The sequence below is a fragment of the Sarcophilus harrisii genome, chromosome 2 (genome assembly GCF_902635505.1).
Source record: "Sarcophilus harrisii chromosome 2, mSarHar1.11, whole genome shotgun sequence".
Taxonomy (NCBI): Eukaryota; Metazoa; Chordata; class Mammalia; order Dasyuromorphia; family Dasyuridae; genus Sarcophilus; species Sarcophilus harrisii.
Genome location: NC_045427.1, coordinates 212,381,905 through 212,396,413, shown reverse-complemented (window position 1 = coordinate 212,396,413; position 14,509 = coordinate 212,381,905). Strand labels below are relative to the sequence as shown.

The window sequence follows — 14,509 nt, the reverse complement described above, 5'->3', positions numbered from 1 at the left end:
TCCAAAGTGCTAGTCTTTTCATATGTTATAGATACCAGTGGCAACCTCAGATTCTCTGTTTCTCCTCACTGTCACTGTGTCTGACGAGCTCACTCATACATAGAATCTTTGGATCATAGATTTAAACTAGAAAGCAGTCTTGTTCTTGCAAATTGTCTCTTATTGATAATAAGCTACTTTGTAGATAGCTAGATGATATAGTGAATAGGGAACTGGGCTTGGAATTAAAAAGATCTGAGTTCAAATCCTGCTTCAAAGCTTTATTAGTTGTGAGACCTTGCGCAAACCATTTATCTCTCAGTCTCACTGTCTTCATCTTTAAAATGAAGAAAATAAAACCTAGCTCACAGGATTGTTGTAAATACCAAATAAGATAATATATGCAAATAGCTTTGCAAATCTTAAAATCATACATCTATACACATATGTAAATGTATGTATATGTATTTCCACTATTATTTGCATCTCTTTACTGTTCATTGGATCACCTGTAATTTTGAGCCTTCTAAGATTCTGATATTGATATAGCTTCACAGAATATACTGGTATGTACATATCTATCTGTATGTATGTATTTGTATATGTGTATATTGACATATACATACACGTAATTTGGCATAATATAGTAGCTTGGCATCATTGAAAGTTCTGTGTGATTTCTCAAATTAAATCCAGCTTATTTTCTTCTTCATATTTAACTCTCAGCCTGGCTCATTGTACATCTATAGTGACCATCCAAGATATTGACATTGACAGATTAACTCAATAAATAATACCATAAATCCATTGTGTGTCATAACCTTCACCCACTTCATCCTTTGGCCTTCTTCATCCACTTGGTTTCCTTTGAATGGTCATGGATCTCTTTAAGGAGATGCTGGAGATGTTCTAGAGATGGTTCAATGTAATTACCCAAAGCCAGCTGCAAATAAGAATATATGAAGAACTTATGCCATTTGAAATTTTGTGCTGGGCATTGTCATAAAAGTGGAAAACACCATTTTAAAATTTAAACATGGCTCCCTGTTTTATGACTCGTTTAATATCTACAATCAGATCATTGGAACAAAATTACCTAAGTGATTGTATATACAGAGGAATTTATGGAAACTAACATGTGAATGAGAAATGCTTTGTTGAATGAAGGCCTTTAAGGCTACGTTTTGTTTTCCTGACATATTTGCTTATTGTTTCTTGCAATCAATAGAAAATAAAAGCAATGAGATCTTGTATTAGTTATACCTCTCAATCAATTGTACAACTGTGGTGATTAGATCTGCTATAGAGAATCATCTTTGAGAGTCTGCTTGTTCCCTTTTCATAGGTTTTTTTTTTTTTTTTAATCAAAGTTGACTTGGATATAGACTAGGACATTTTCTTACATATTTTGTGGAGTTGAAAAAAGGGGCAATGTCAGCAATTACTGATTTCTTCTCTCTTGCCTTTTTTTGAGTAATAATATCTTTTCATTCAGGGATATTTTCTCTTCTTTAAGATATTTTGAAAATATTGCCCTGAGTTTCTTAATAATTTGACAGACTTGGCTGCTGACATGATCTTTTTTTGTCCATGATCTTTGAAATAATAAATTGTAGAATGAGAGAGGCACTCTAGGCTTGGAGGATATATTTCATTTTAATTTTCAAAAGAGAGAAAGAAAGTAAAATCTGCAAAGGATAGGGGGTGGGTTCTTTTTTCATTGTGAGTCTTCAAGATAAAGATATTTAAGTACTTTTCAGTTATGTTGTAGGCATTAAGTATAGGTTGGACTTGGTAGTTTCCAAGGTCCCTTCCACGTCTGAGATTCTATCCTGCCCTCAGCATTAACTCCTTTTCATATTCTTGGTCATGTCCAATTGCTTTCCTTTCATTCTTTTGAGTACTAGTTCTACTTCCTCAATTATCATTTTGAATACAGAGGTATTAAGTTCAAACATGGTGGTTCCACTTTCATCAATGAGATGAACGCTTTTCCATTTCACATCTTATTGTTGTTCTTTTAAAAGAAATGCTCTTATGATGATTTGGCTTAACTTAACTTTGTGTTAAACTTTTTTTTTGCCTTCTCTTCTTTTCTTGATGTGTGAGGTGATTCTTTTTGTAATCATCTCTCATCCTCTTCTGAAACATGCTGAAAAGAAACCTGTTTTCTACAACCTTGTCCTTGGCTATTATGTCTCTCTTAACCAACAGATCATATATTTTCTTGTTGTGATAAATACTTTATACTGATTAAACTCTAATAAATGTAGTAACCAAAATTAATAGGAAAGTCATTTACTAATTTTCTTTGTCAATAGTTTATTAGAGTTCTTGTAATCATACACAATATCTTCATATATTTTGCCTTTTTTAAAAGTTAGTGTTATTTGACTTCCATTCTAACCAATCAGTGCAGATGAGATGACTTGAAAGGAATTATCATCTCAATAAATAGTCTTTTTTTTTCTTTTAAGAAACTGCCTCATAGTATTGTCAATTTTGGTTTTGTGATGTTTGTTAGCTAAAACTCAGCAAGTCTAATGCCTTCCAACTCTTTTCATTAAAAAAAAACCAAACTGCAATATATAAGTGTGAGGCTCCTAAGTAGTTGATGCACCTTTGACCTCATTTATCTCTTCCTCCTGAATCATATTTTCTAATGTTTTTTTCCCCCTCTCTTGTCTCTGCATTGGACTCACTTTGTATTGAGGTGTAATCTGACTTAGCTTGGGGCATCTTCTCAAGTTCTTCATAGAATTTCTCTATTTTAGCCACTGCAGCAGACATTCTTACATAAGATGTTACTGTCTTTATAGTTATCTGTTCCTTTGTTCATCTTTATCACAGATATTGCAAGACAAGGTGACCAAGTGTCTCATGAAATGGTATTTCTTTTTGTCTTCACATAAATGACAGAACCAGCCCCACCACCTCTTTTCTTTGCCTTTTCAGTGAAAATGTATAGTGATGGTAAAGGGTATTATAAGATACTTTAGAAAAGTCCACTCCTGTATGTTTCTTGGGACCTAAGCTATTGTACATGCAGCATACAGCTAGTGTTGTAGTAGTAGTAGAGTAGTAGTATTACTACTCCAGAGAGACAATTACTGGCATCTCTTTTGCTCTGGTATCAGGCAAGTAGTAGCATAGGATCATAGATTCATAGGTTTGGGGCTGGAAAAGATTTTAGAAATTCAAGCCCTTCATTGTATTTTATTTTACTTTTTAAAAATTTATTTAATATTTTCCTCAGTTACATCCAAAACATTTTTTACATTTGTTTTTAAGATTTTTGAGTTCTAGATTCTCTCCTTTATCCCCCTTCACAACTAAGAAACCACATGTGAAGTTATGCAAAACATTTCCAAGTTGTGAAAGAAAATATAGATCCCCCATCTTAGTGAAAATAAAAACCCTCAAGAAAAATTAAGTTAAATATATATTTTAACATGTTTAACGTATATATTGGATTACTTGCTATCTAGGGATGGGAGTGGGGGATAGGAGGGGAAAATTTGGAGTACAAGGTTTTGCAGGAGTCATTGTTGAAAAATTATCTACACATATGTTTTGAAAATAAAAGCTTTAATAAAGAAAAGAAAAATAAAAATGAGAGATGCTTCAGTCTGTATTCAGACACAATTAGTTCCTTTTCTGGGTATGGATAGGATTTTTCATTATAAGTTCTTCAGAGCAGTTGTGGATGATCATACTACTGAGAATAGCAAAGTCATTTATAGCTGGTCATCCCAGAACACTGCTAATATTTTGTATACAGTATATTTCACTTTGTTCATGGAGGACTTTCCAGGTGTTTGTTTTTTTTCTCCTGAGGACATCCTGCTCCTCATTTCCCAGAGAATGATAATATACTATCACAAACACATACCACAATTAATTGATCCATTCTCTAATTGATGGGCATACCCTCAATTTCTAACTTTTTGGTCCTGAGAAAAGAACTGCTGACAATATTCTTTTGTACCTATAGGTCATTTTCCTTTTTTCGTTTTTTTTTTATTTTTTTGTTTTTTCCCAAAGCTCTTTTGGTATTTGTGCCTACTAATAGTGTTGTTAAGTCAAAAGATATGCATGACTTTTCAACTTTTCGAAGCTCTTCATTTTAAAGGTAAAATAACTCAGGTTTGGAAAGGTTAAGTGACTTAATCCTGGTAACAAAGCTAGTAACTAGTTGAAGTAACTAGACAGCCTAGTGGATAGAAAAGGCATGACCTGACTGAAATCTGGAAGGTCTATTCCAGTCTAGCTTCAGACATTTACTAGCTGTGTGTAATTGGGCAAGTCACCTAACCTTTGCATGCCTCAGTTTACTCATTTGTAAAATGGGAATAATAATAATAGCACCTATCTCCCAGGGTTGTGGTGATGAGTAAATAAAATGTTTGTAAAGTGCCTTGTGAATCCTTACGTGGTATAAGGGGTTCAAAAAAAAGTCATAGTGTGGTTAAAAACTAACTCAATTTGAACTATTAACATTTATTTAGTTTAAGCTATTAGTGCTATTTAGCTTAAGCTATTAAGGCTTAAAACTGTACTATGACTTTTGAGACTATAAATTTTAGTTATTATTTTTACTAAAGCAATAACCCAGGTCTTCCTGGATACAAGTCCAACATTCTCTATTATACCACATTTAGCCAGACCCTTGCTCAGATGTAATTGAGAGTAATCTGGGCTTTGTTACACTGTGGATAGAGAAGCAGCAGCCTATTGATAGAGCCCTCAAACTGGAATCAGGAGGGGTTGGGTTTGCATACTACCTCATATACTTATTAGCTGTGTTACCCTTAGGTAAGTGAATCATGTGATCTCTGGGGACTAGCCTTCTCATCTGTGAAATGAGGGTATTGAGACTCTATACTTTCTCAGCACTAAATTTATGATTCTAAAATAGAAGCAACATTCTTTATCTCTTTGGGGAAATTGCTCCTGTTCATGAATCTTTAACCTTTCATGCTTTTCTCAAATAACTATTAATGTAACCTGTGCATTACCTAATAACCTCTACCCTGCTCCAGACATTTGTCTCGCTGTGTCTTTATTGATCAATATATTGCAGTCTGATACTTTATGAGATGCCCACAACTTCCGCCCTCCCTAGCCCTGTTTTAGCAATATTTTTTTTATTTCATTAAATATTTCCCAATTATATGTAAAAAAAATTAACAATTTTTTTATAATTTTGAGTTTCAAATTCTCTCCCTCCTGTCCCTCCACTCTCCTTAACAATGCAAATAATTTGCTATTAATTATATATATGAAGTCATGCAAAATATTTCCATATTAGTCATACTGTGCAAAAGAAAGCACAATAAAATAAGAAAATAAAAATAAAGTTTTAAAAAAAATATGCTTCAAACTTTCAGAATTCATAGGTTCTATCTCTGGATATATATAGCATTTTTCTGTATTTTGTGCCCCTTAAAAGGCTTAGGGCTAAGAATGGTTCAGATTCATGGGTCTTGTGCTCTAAGAGTATAGATTTAGTATTGGAAGGAGCCTTAGAAGTCATCTAATCCAATTTCTCATTGAAGAGGAGGAAAACAAATCCCCCAAAGATTGAATTATTTGACCAAGATCATATAAGCAATAAATGATGGAAGCAGGATCCAAGTCCAGATCCTCTTGATTGATTCTAGCTAATGTGTTCGGTTGCCTCCTAGACCCCCAACCTCCTGCCTTTTGTTTTCAGCTTTGTGCTCCTCAATATCTGCTCCCCAGAGTTATACAATCTGAAAAGCATTTTTTTGGGTGGCATTCCCTTTGAGACCAGAGATTTGGGGGAATCTTTATTGCCTCCCCTTCTCTCCTTTCTCTGTCTCCAATCAGGATTTTCCAGGAAGCTTTCATATAGAATTGAATTCTTGTTATTTTTGCTTTTCTGTTTGTAGACATCCTCAGGGAATTCAACCCATCACTGACTGGCTTCTCTACTGGCATAGGAAAGCAGGACAGCCCCTCAACCTTCTTGAACCAGGCAGTGGCAGGAGCCAAATCTGAGTAAGTAGTGTCCCTGGGAGCAAATAATAGAAAATCCAAAGAGTATCCTGCTTGGAAGCTACCTGGTCTAGATTATGGCTGTAGAGTTAGGTGGGGATTCTGCCCAAGTGAGATTTGAGTGCATCAAGCTAGTCAAGGGATCTCTTGGCTCTTTGCACAAATATGTTTAATGTGTGTATATATATAGTATATGCACATCATGTGTACATATGTATTGTGCTTATAGGAACCTATCCTACTGCATACATATAACATGTTAATGTCCATGCATATGTACATTATAGATGTGTGTGACATATGCATTACTTCAGTATCACTATATACATGTATATAGAATACCAAATGTAAGCTTGCAAAAAAGATTATTCTATGGAAAACCCAAAAAGAGCAAGCACTATGATACAAGCATTCTGTCAGGATTTCTCTTAAGAACTTTAGAATTTAGTATATGACATGAGAGACACTGGCATAGACTACCCAGCACAATATGCCCTCATCAGAGAAAGGTGCTGTGCTCTATGAGCAAAGCAGAATTGAATTAGCTCAGAAGAAACTCGAGATGCACAAAGTTAGAGCAGCCACCCCAAATGTCATAGGGACTATTTGTATATGATCTGTGGCAGATCAGCTGTAGTCGAATCAGCTCTAAAATAATGATGCCATTTTGGTTCTCTTCGAGAATGAAGGATAATGGCCACCAATCAAGAAGATGGGGAGAGGAAGGGAAAGGAGAAGTGAACCTTTTACATTTTCTATATTTATTGCTTTAGGGCTATAAAGAAAGAAGTCTCCAAGTTCGAGTATCAGAATAAACTTAATTTCCAGAATATGTCCATGCTTTCTGGGGCGTGAGTCACACAGTTAGTAATTTTATTTGAGAGCTGGTAGACAGCATGCTGGATTTAGATTCAGAGGACCTGGTTCAAATTCGACCCCTGTCACTCACTCACTATGTGACCTTAGAAAAGGTACTGCTAGCCCTCAGTTTCCTCTTTGTAAAATGAGGGCTTTGGACTCAAAGGTCTTTCACAACACTAAGTCTGAGCACCTAATAACACATAAAGGTGAGTTTTCCTGGTTCCAAAGCAGTGTTCTATGTACTGTACCACCTAGCCTGCCCTATATTACACATAGCAGAGGCTTAATAAATGTCTTTTGGGTTGAACTGAATTATTTTAAATTTTCCCCCTGGCTCTAACCCCTAAGAAAATTAGAAATCTTATTCAACTCTTGAAGTATAAGGATATAGCATAGCTGGCTGTGTGACTTTGTATAAAGCCATTTAAATGATATTAGGGATTGATTAGAACAGTTTGATTTGGTCCCTGGACCCTTCTATTTTTTTTAGAACAGATTTGGAGGTACATCACAATGATCTGTCTACCCCTTCATCTTCTGTACCAGAGGCATAAGATAGTGATTGACAGAGATACCATGCTTTTTAAAACTTTGTTTGGAATTGTGGGATTTTCTCCCATAGTGCATTGATCTGTCTGTCATATGGCTCAAGCTAATATTGGGACTGTGCTACATTTCCTGAGCCCACACCAGTTGAGAATGTTCAAGTTGAGGAGGCCATGACGGCTGCTGAGCTCATAAAACTATCATGGGATTAAACATCTACAAAGAATCAGCATCTGCAGCAGATAAGCAAGAGCTATCTGTAGTCATATTAATCTAGTGGATTTCAGCATTAATTTTTCTTTCCCAAACTTAAATAATTTTCATAAGGAACACCTCATTTATACTTACTAGATCCTTATAAGATAGATATGCAATTATTTTCTCTATTTGAGAGATAGAGACACTGAGACACAAAGAGGCAACTTAAACAAGCTAGAATATCTATAGGACTTAAATTTTTCTTCTGGGGCATGGTTTCTCCTTGTACATGGAATTAATTATTGGATAAACTAATTGGTTTAATAAGTTAAAAGTTACTTCACTTGAAAGTGTCAAAGGGTGAAAATCACAGTTCTTTCTAAGATGTCCATGAGTCGGCCAGTTACTGATATATAGGGCTTTAAATTTTGTGAAGCATTTACATTTATAATATAAATTAGTTATACATGTATATTCATATTTATTATCTCATTTAAGTCTCAAAATAATGCTATGAGATAAGAGCTATTGCTATTATTGGGTTCATTTTATAGAAGAGGGAATTAAGTCTGAGAGACTCCTAAGTGACTTGGCCAAGATCTTACAATTAATGTCAGGGGTGGAACTTGAACCCAAGACTTAAAATCTCCACTTCAGTATTCTAAATGCAGCACTCTACTCCATACAATCTACTATCTCTTTGTAAAACTTTAGCTCACACAAGCTCCAAGCATCTTTAGCTTTCTGTGTCTTTGTGTTAACAAAAACAACTTTGTTCGAGAAGTATGCATGGGCATCTCCTTAAGTAGTATAGATGGGGGAGGAGGGTTGTGAGGGACAGGGACTACTCGTATACTTTCAGGAATTATTCAGAGTGATGGTGTGTGTGTGTGTGTGTGTGTATGTATGTATGTGTGTGCGTATGCACGCACATGTGTGTTGTGTGCATGTGTGTGTGTGTAAAATTTCTGTGAGTAGAAAGAAGATAATATTCCCTCCCAGATTTCATAGTAGAGGGCTGACTCTGAGAAAAACCAGACCAAAAAACGAACAAACAAACAAACAAACATGAGAAAACAACAAAACAAGGTGAAAATAGTATGCTTTGATTTATATTCAATCACCATAGTTCTCTCTCTAATAGGTGTGGATGGCATTTTCCATTCCAAGTTTATTGGAATTGCTTTGAATCATTGCTTTGTTGAGAAAAGCCAAATCCATCACAGTTGATCATAACCTAATCTTGTTACTTTGTTCAATATTCTCTTGGTTCTGATCACTTTACTCAGCATCAGTTTATGCAAGTCTTTCCAGTCTTTTCAGAAATTATTCTGCTTATTATTTCTTATAGCACAGTTAACATTCCATTATGTTGATATACCATGACTTATTTAGCCATTCCCAAACTGTTGGGCATGCACCTAATGAGTATTAAATGACAGTTCTATTAGACTTCTGGTCCCTTTCCTCCTCATTCTTCTCCCTATTCCCATCCCTGGGAACCCAATACCTTCATCCTGACTTTTGGATGCTAAAGCCTATCACTGTGGGTCCTTATACATCTGTTTCCTCCTTCTAGCATCCCCATGTTATGAAATTTCCTATAGAAAATTACACACTCATCAAAATTATCATGAGTATCCCTTACACTGGCTTTGTTGAGTAAGTTTGCTATCCCAAATCACTAGCACTTAGAGTGCTATGAGGGCAGAATATGTTATAATTTAAAAGCTTATATAAAACAAAGCAAAATCTATAATAAACCAAGGGATGGCAGAAGAAATTACATATGGATTTCCGTAACCATCCAGTTTGTCCTTGTGTTTACACATCCCACATAAGCTTAGTTGTATCAGAAAACCTTTTGCAGGATTTTCCTTTTGGTCACAGGTATGTGCAATATATTCCTACCTTCTCTTCTTTCTACTATAACTTCTTCTTTGTGATCACAAGGAATCATCACTACTTCTAAAGTATCCTTCTTTTGGTAATATTGTAGGGATCTGCATAAACAGGCTAGAAGACTGGTCAACCTGATGAAGAATGATACAGTAAGTATGAATTCTTGTTTATTGAGTTGAAAGGAGTCTGACAAGTTATTGAATATGGATCTGCCTTGCATAAGCCAGAGGAATCAGATGGAGATCTAGATGAAGTTGTGGGATGGATAGATGGATGGAAAGAAGGAAAGATGGATGAATAGGTAGCAGGCTAGGTTTCAAACTGAAAACCTTGGAAGCCCACAACTCTCTATTTTGCTTTCTTCTTATCTGTCCCCAAACTAGTAGTCCTTGTCAAAAAGACTGTCCTGGAGCCACATCCAAATGTATGAATAAATAGTTAAGAGGCAATGGATTTATTTGTGAAGTAGTATGTGGTAATGGCTAGAGAGCTGGCCTCAAACTCAGGACTACCTGTTTTTGAACCAGCCTCTGTCACAAGGGGGCTGTGGGATCCTGGTCAAGTCATTTAATTTCTCAATATCCCAGGCAACTGTCCAAAACTATAAACTGCATAATAGTTGCTGATCTGCATTGGCATTGTGAGTTTTATATGCAGACAAAAATCACATGTTCTTGACTAGCCTGTGTTGTCAAAAATTTTACGACATTTCAGTATCACTATTACCATTAAGGTAGTCATTTATTAGTTTTCCCCCCTTAATTCTTTTGCATCTTTCCCTCTTTCAGGACAGATCAGAGAAAGCCAAGATTACATAGAGCTGTGACAGTATTAAGGGGTTAGCAAGGGCTTTGCAGAATTTTCTCCAGGCTTTTGATGGTGATCTGTTCACAGTCTGGAAAAGACCAGTTTGTTCTAGAGAGAAGAATGAACCCTTTCAATGAGTCCTTTGCCCACCACACACTATTTCCATTGGCTTTCTTCTTTTTTTTTTTTTTTTAATTTAATAGCCTTTTATTTACAGGATATATACATGGGTAACTTTACAGCATTAACAATTGCCAAACCTCTTGTTCCAATTTTTTACCTCTTACCCCCCACCCCCTCCCCTAGATGGCAGGATGACCAGTAGATGTTAAATATATTAAAATATAAATTAGATACACAATAAGTATACCTGACCAAACCCTTATTTTGCTGTACAAAAAGAATCAGACTCTGAAATATTGTACAATTAGCTTGTGAAGGAAATCAAAAATGCAGGTGGGCATAAATATAGGGATTGGGAATTCAATGTAATGGTTTTTAGTCATCTCCCAGAGTTCTTTTTCTGGGCATAGCTAGTTAAGTTCATTACTGCTCCATTAGAAATGATTTGGTTGATCTCGTTGCTGAGGATGGCTTGGTCCATCAGAACTGGTCATCATATAGTATTGTTGTTGAAGTATATAATGATCTCCTGGTCCTGCTCATTTCACTCAGCATCAGTTCGTGTAAGTCTCTCCAGGCCTTTCTGAAATTATCCTGTTGGTCATTTCTTACAGAACAGTAATATTCCATAATATTCATATACCACAATTTATTCAGCCATTCTCCAACTGATGGACATCCATTCAGTTTCCAGTTTTTAGCCACTACAAAAAGGGCTGCCACAAACATTTGTGCACATACAGGTCCCTTTCCTTCTTTATAATCTCTTTGGGATATAATCCCAGTAGTAACACTGCTGGATCAAAGGGTATGCACAGTTTGATAACTTTTTGAGCATAGTTCCAAACTACTCTCCAAAATGGTTGGATTCATTCACAACTCCACCAACAATGCATCAATGTCCCAGTTTTCCCACATCCCCTCCAACAATCATCATTATTTTTTCCTGTCGTCTTAGCCAATCTGACAGGTGTGTAGTGCTATCTTAGAGTTGTCTTAATTTGCATTTCTCTAATTAATAATGACTTGGAGCATCTTTTCATATGACTAGAAATACTTTCAATTTCTTCATCTGAGAATTGTCTGTTCATATCCTTTGACCATTTTTCAATTGGAGAATGGCTTGATTTTTTATAAATTAGAGTTAATTCTCTATATTTTGGAAATGAGGCCTTTATCAGAACCTTTGACTGTAAAAATATTTTCCCAGTTTATTGCTTCCCTTCTAATCTTGTCTGCATTAGTTTTGTTTGTACAAAAACTTTTCAGTTTTCCATTGGCTTCCTAATGAGGAAAGATGTTTTGAACTTTGACAAAAGAAATTCAAAGTGTGAGCTTGTTCAGTAAAGCCTCCATCTTTCACCGACTTCCACACAACCCCACCCATTAATAGTATTAGTTCTCAGTTAATATTAAATTATAAGAATGTTTTTGCTAATAGCCCCTTCCCTCTGGATTCCCTGGGCCATTTCAAAAAAAAAAAACTTTAGTAGGACAAAATGCTTTTCTCCTTTTATTCAAAATGAAAATTTCAGTTTCCAGAAAACTAGAGAGACATTTCCTTTCTAGGTTCTCTTAAGATTAAAGAGTCCTTTCATATCATCTCTACTTGCTGTAATCTCCTGCCAAATTACACTACTCCAACTCTGGATAATGCCTACCACACCTTTCATCCTGGCTGAGCTCCAGGAACAGTGAGTCTGGATGGACATCTACAATCATGTTAGGGGATGTGTCAGAGGTCCACCTGAGTGATTTGACTACATTGACCTAAGCACTAGCCTATTTACTAGGTGTGGCTGATTAGAATCACCTGTAGGATCAGTGATCTATGCCTAATATACCTGGCCTAGACAACACTGCCAACCCTACTAGGTTTGTTTTTTTTTTTCAATCATGTGAAATCCTGATTCTACCACTTAATACTTTTCTGATATTGGGCAAGATATCTCCCACACATATGTTAATATCATCCAAGACTAATTATACAACATTCCATGACAGATAAGACTATAGATATAGCTTTGTTCAATAATTCTCAGGGTCAACATCATAAACTGAGGCATCAAACAAAGGTATATGCTCACAAAAGGAGTTTGTCAGTGTCATAAAGAGTGTCCTGTACGATGTCTCTTTTGATGGAAAGTTTTGATGGATAGGTCCTTCCACAGATACTCTTATTTTCAAAGCAACAAGATTTTGCACACTGTTCTCAATGAAATCCAGGTACTAAAAAGAGATTGACCTAGCCATTGATAAAGGAGACGCAAAGAGCTGACAGATGCACATTGTTAAATGATGGCATGTGGTTGGAGGGTCAATTCACTAAAATAAGAGTCTATAGAGATGGACATTGAGCTGGAGTCAGAACTGAAAATAAAAAGATTGATTTGGATCCCATCTGGGCCATGGCAGGGTTTTAGGTAATATTTGACTGTTGCTACTAAAGCTCTCTTTTCAACTCTTAGCAGTTTGTGGTGCTATACATATGAAAATTAATGAGTAGTGCAATTTCAGAAAGAAAACAATTGTGGATGACCTAAAGGACAAAGGAAGATTCATGATGGGCTTAAATATATTTATGGCATATTACTGAGTATGACCCATGCATACAAAGTAGCATAAAAGAAATAACAAAGATATTGTGACTAAAAGTTGTGAGGATCAGTCTCGTGATGAGGTTGAAAGGCAATAGATAAGCAGAATATCATACTGCTAGCCACTCTAAGCATCTATGTGGCATAGTGGATAGTGCTGAACCACAATCAAGAAGACCTGATTTCAAAATGTACCAATGACACTTACTAGCTGTGTGACTCTGGTCAAATCACTTAACTGTTTGCCTCTGTTTCCTCATCTGTAAAATGAACTGAAGAAAGAAATGGCAAACCACTCCGATATCTTTGCCAAGAAAACCCCAAATAGGAACATGAAGAGTTAGACATGATTGAAACAACCAAACAACAAAGTCACAAGAATGCATAAAAGGTCTCATGTTGGGTGGATTCTTTGTGAAGATTTGATAGAAAGATATGAATAAGCTTGGCAGTGTATTTTGCAGTATGAAAGTGAGCAACCACAATGAGGAGATTGCAGAGCCCTTTCAAGAACTGAAGCAATTGGTTTTGAGAAGTCAATTTAGGCCTTTCAGACTTCCTTATATGTAAAGGAAGGAGAAGATTTAGAACTCTAGACTCGAATTCTCACTTGTTTGTTGATTAGTGCTTGAATGGTCATTAGTAGGTTTTTAAATTCATTTGGGTTTTTTCTCCATCATTAAGGTTATCACTTCTTGCTTTCTATTGAGATTCTATTGCTTCTGAAGTCTCAGCTATTTCTCATTTCATCTTTTACTGTGAGTTGTGTTTCTGTCTGTTTTGTTCATTTATTTCAAAAATCTTTTCAGAGAATCAATTTCAAAGAGGACTGGAAGATAATAACCATCTTTATAGGTGGAAATGATCTCTGTGACTCCTGCAAAGACCCGGTAAGTCCCTCGTCTCCGAGTGTAGGACCTTGAGTCAATATTCTACTCTCTGGGAAGGAGTTCGCATAGCCTCTGATTGACAGTTTCATGGACTAGCAGCATTAGCATTGGGATAATAAAGGACTCAGGGCTCATCTTACCCCAACTAGTCAGGTATATGAATCCAATGACCCCTTAGTGTTGTCATTAACTAGAAATTAGAAAGGTCATTCACCTATAGGGAGATAAAGCAGGAAGAGACATCACAATTTGATTTTGATTACTTTTTATCATGGTAATTTGATCATATCTTGCTAGAAAACAAGATAACATTTTGGTGATCATGAAAAAAATCTTGATTTCTTTATCAATAACAATAAACAAACAAGAGATTCCTCTTCTCTCCAGCATTCTGTGTCCTTCATGCCCTCTCTACCTTTGTGCTGCCATTTGAGATAACATATCAAGTAAAATCACAGAATCTCAAAGTTGTAAGAATTGCGATGAAAAGTCATCTGATCTAAATTCTGCCCTTTCTCCCTGCCATAATCCCTCTTATAAGGGGTCACCCAGTTCTCCTTGAATACTTCTAAAGACTGGGAGTTT

The 14,509-nt window shown here is 35.8% G+C and overlaps 1 protein-coding gene across 1 annotated transcript in view; it reads left to right on the top strand.

Annotated features, from left to right (window-relative positions):
* PLB1 (phospholipase B1) overlaps window positions 1-14,509 on the top strand; it is a 208,047-nt gene that overhangs the window by 92,761 nt on the left and 100,777 nt on the right. Inside the window, exons 21-23 of the mRNA XM_031951326.1 lie at window positions 5,895-6,003; window positions 9,605-9,656; window positions 13,844-13,924. Of these exons, the coding sequence (XP_031807186.1) occupies window positions 5,895-6,003; window positions 9,605-9,656; window positions 13,844-13,924 (242 nt within the window). The remainder of the gene's footprint in view (window positions 1-5,894; window positions 6,004-9,604; window positions 9,657-13,843; window positions 13,925-14,509) is intronic.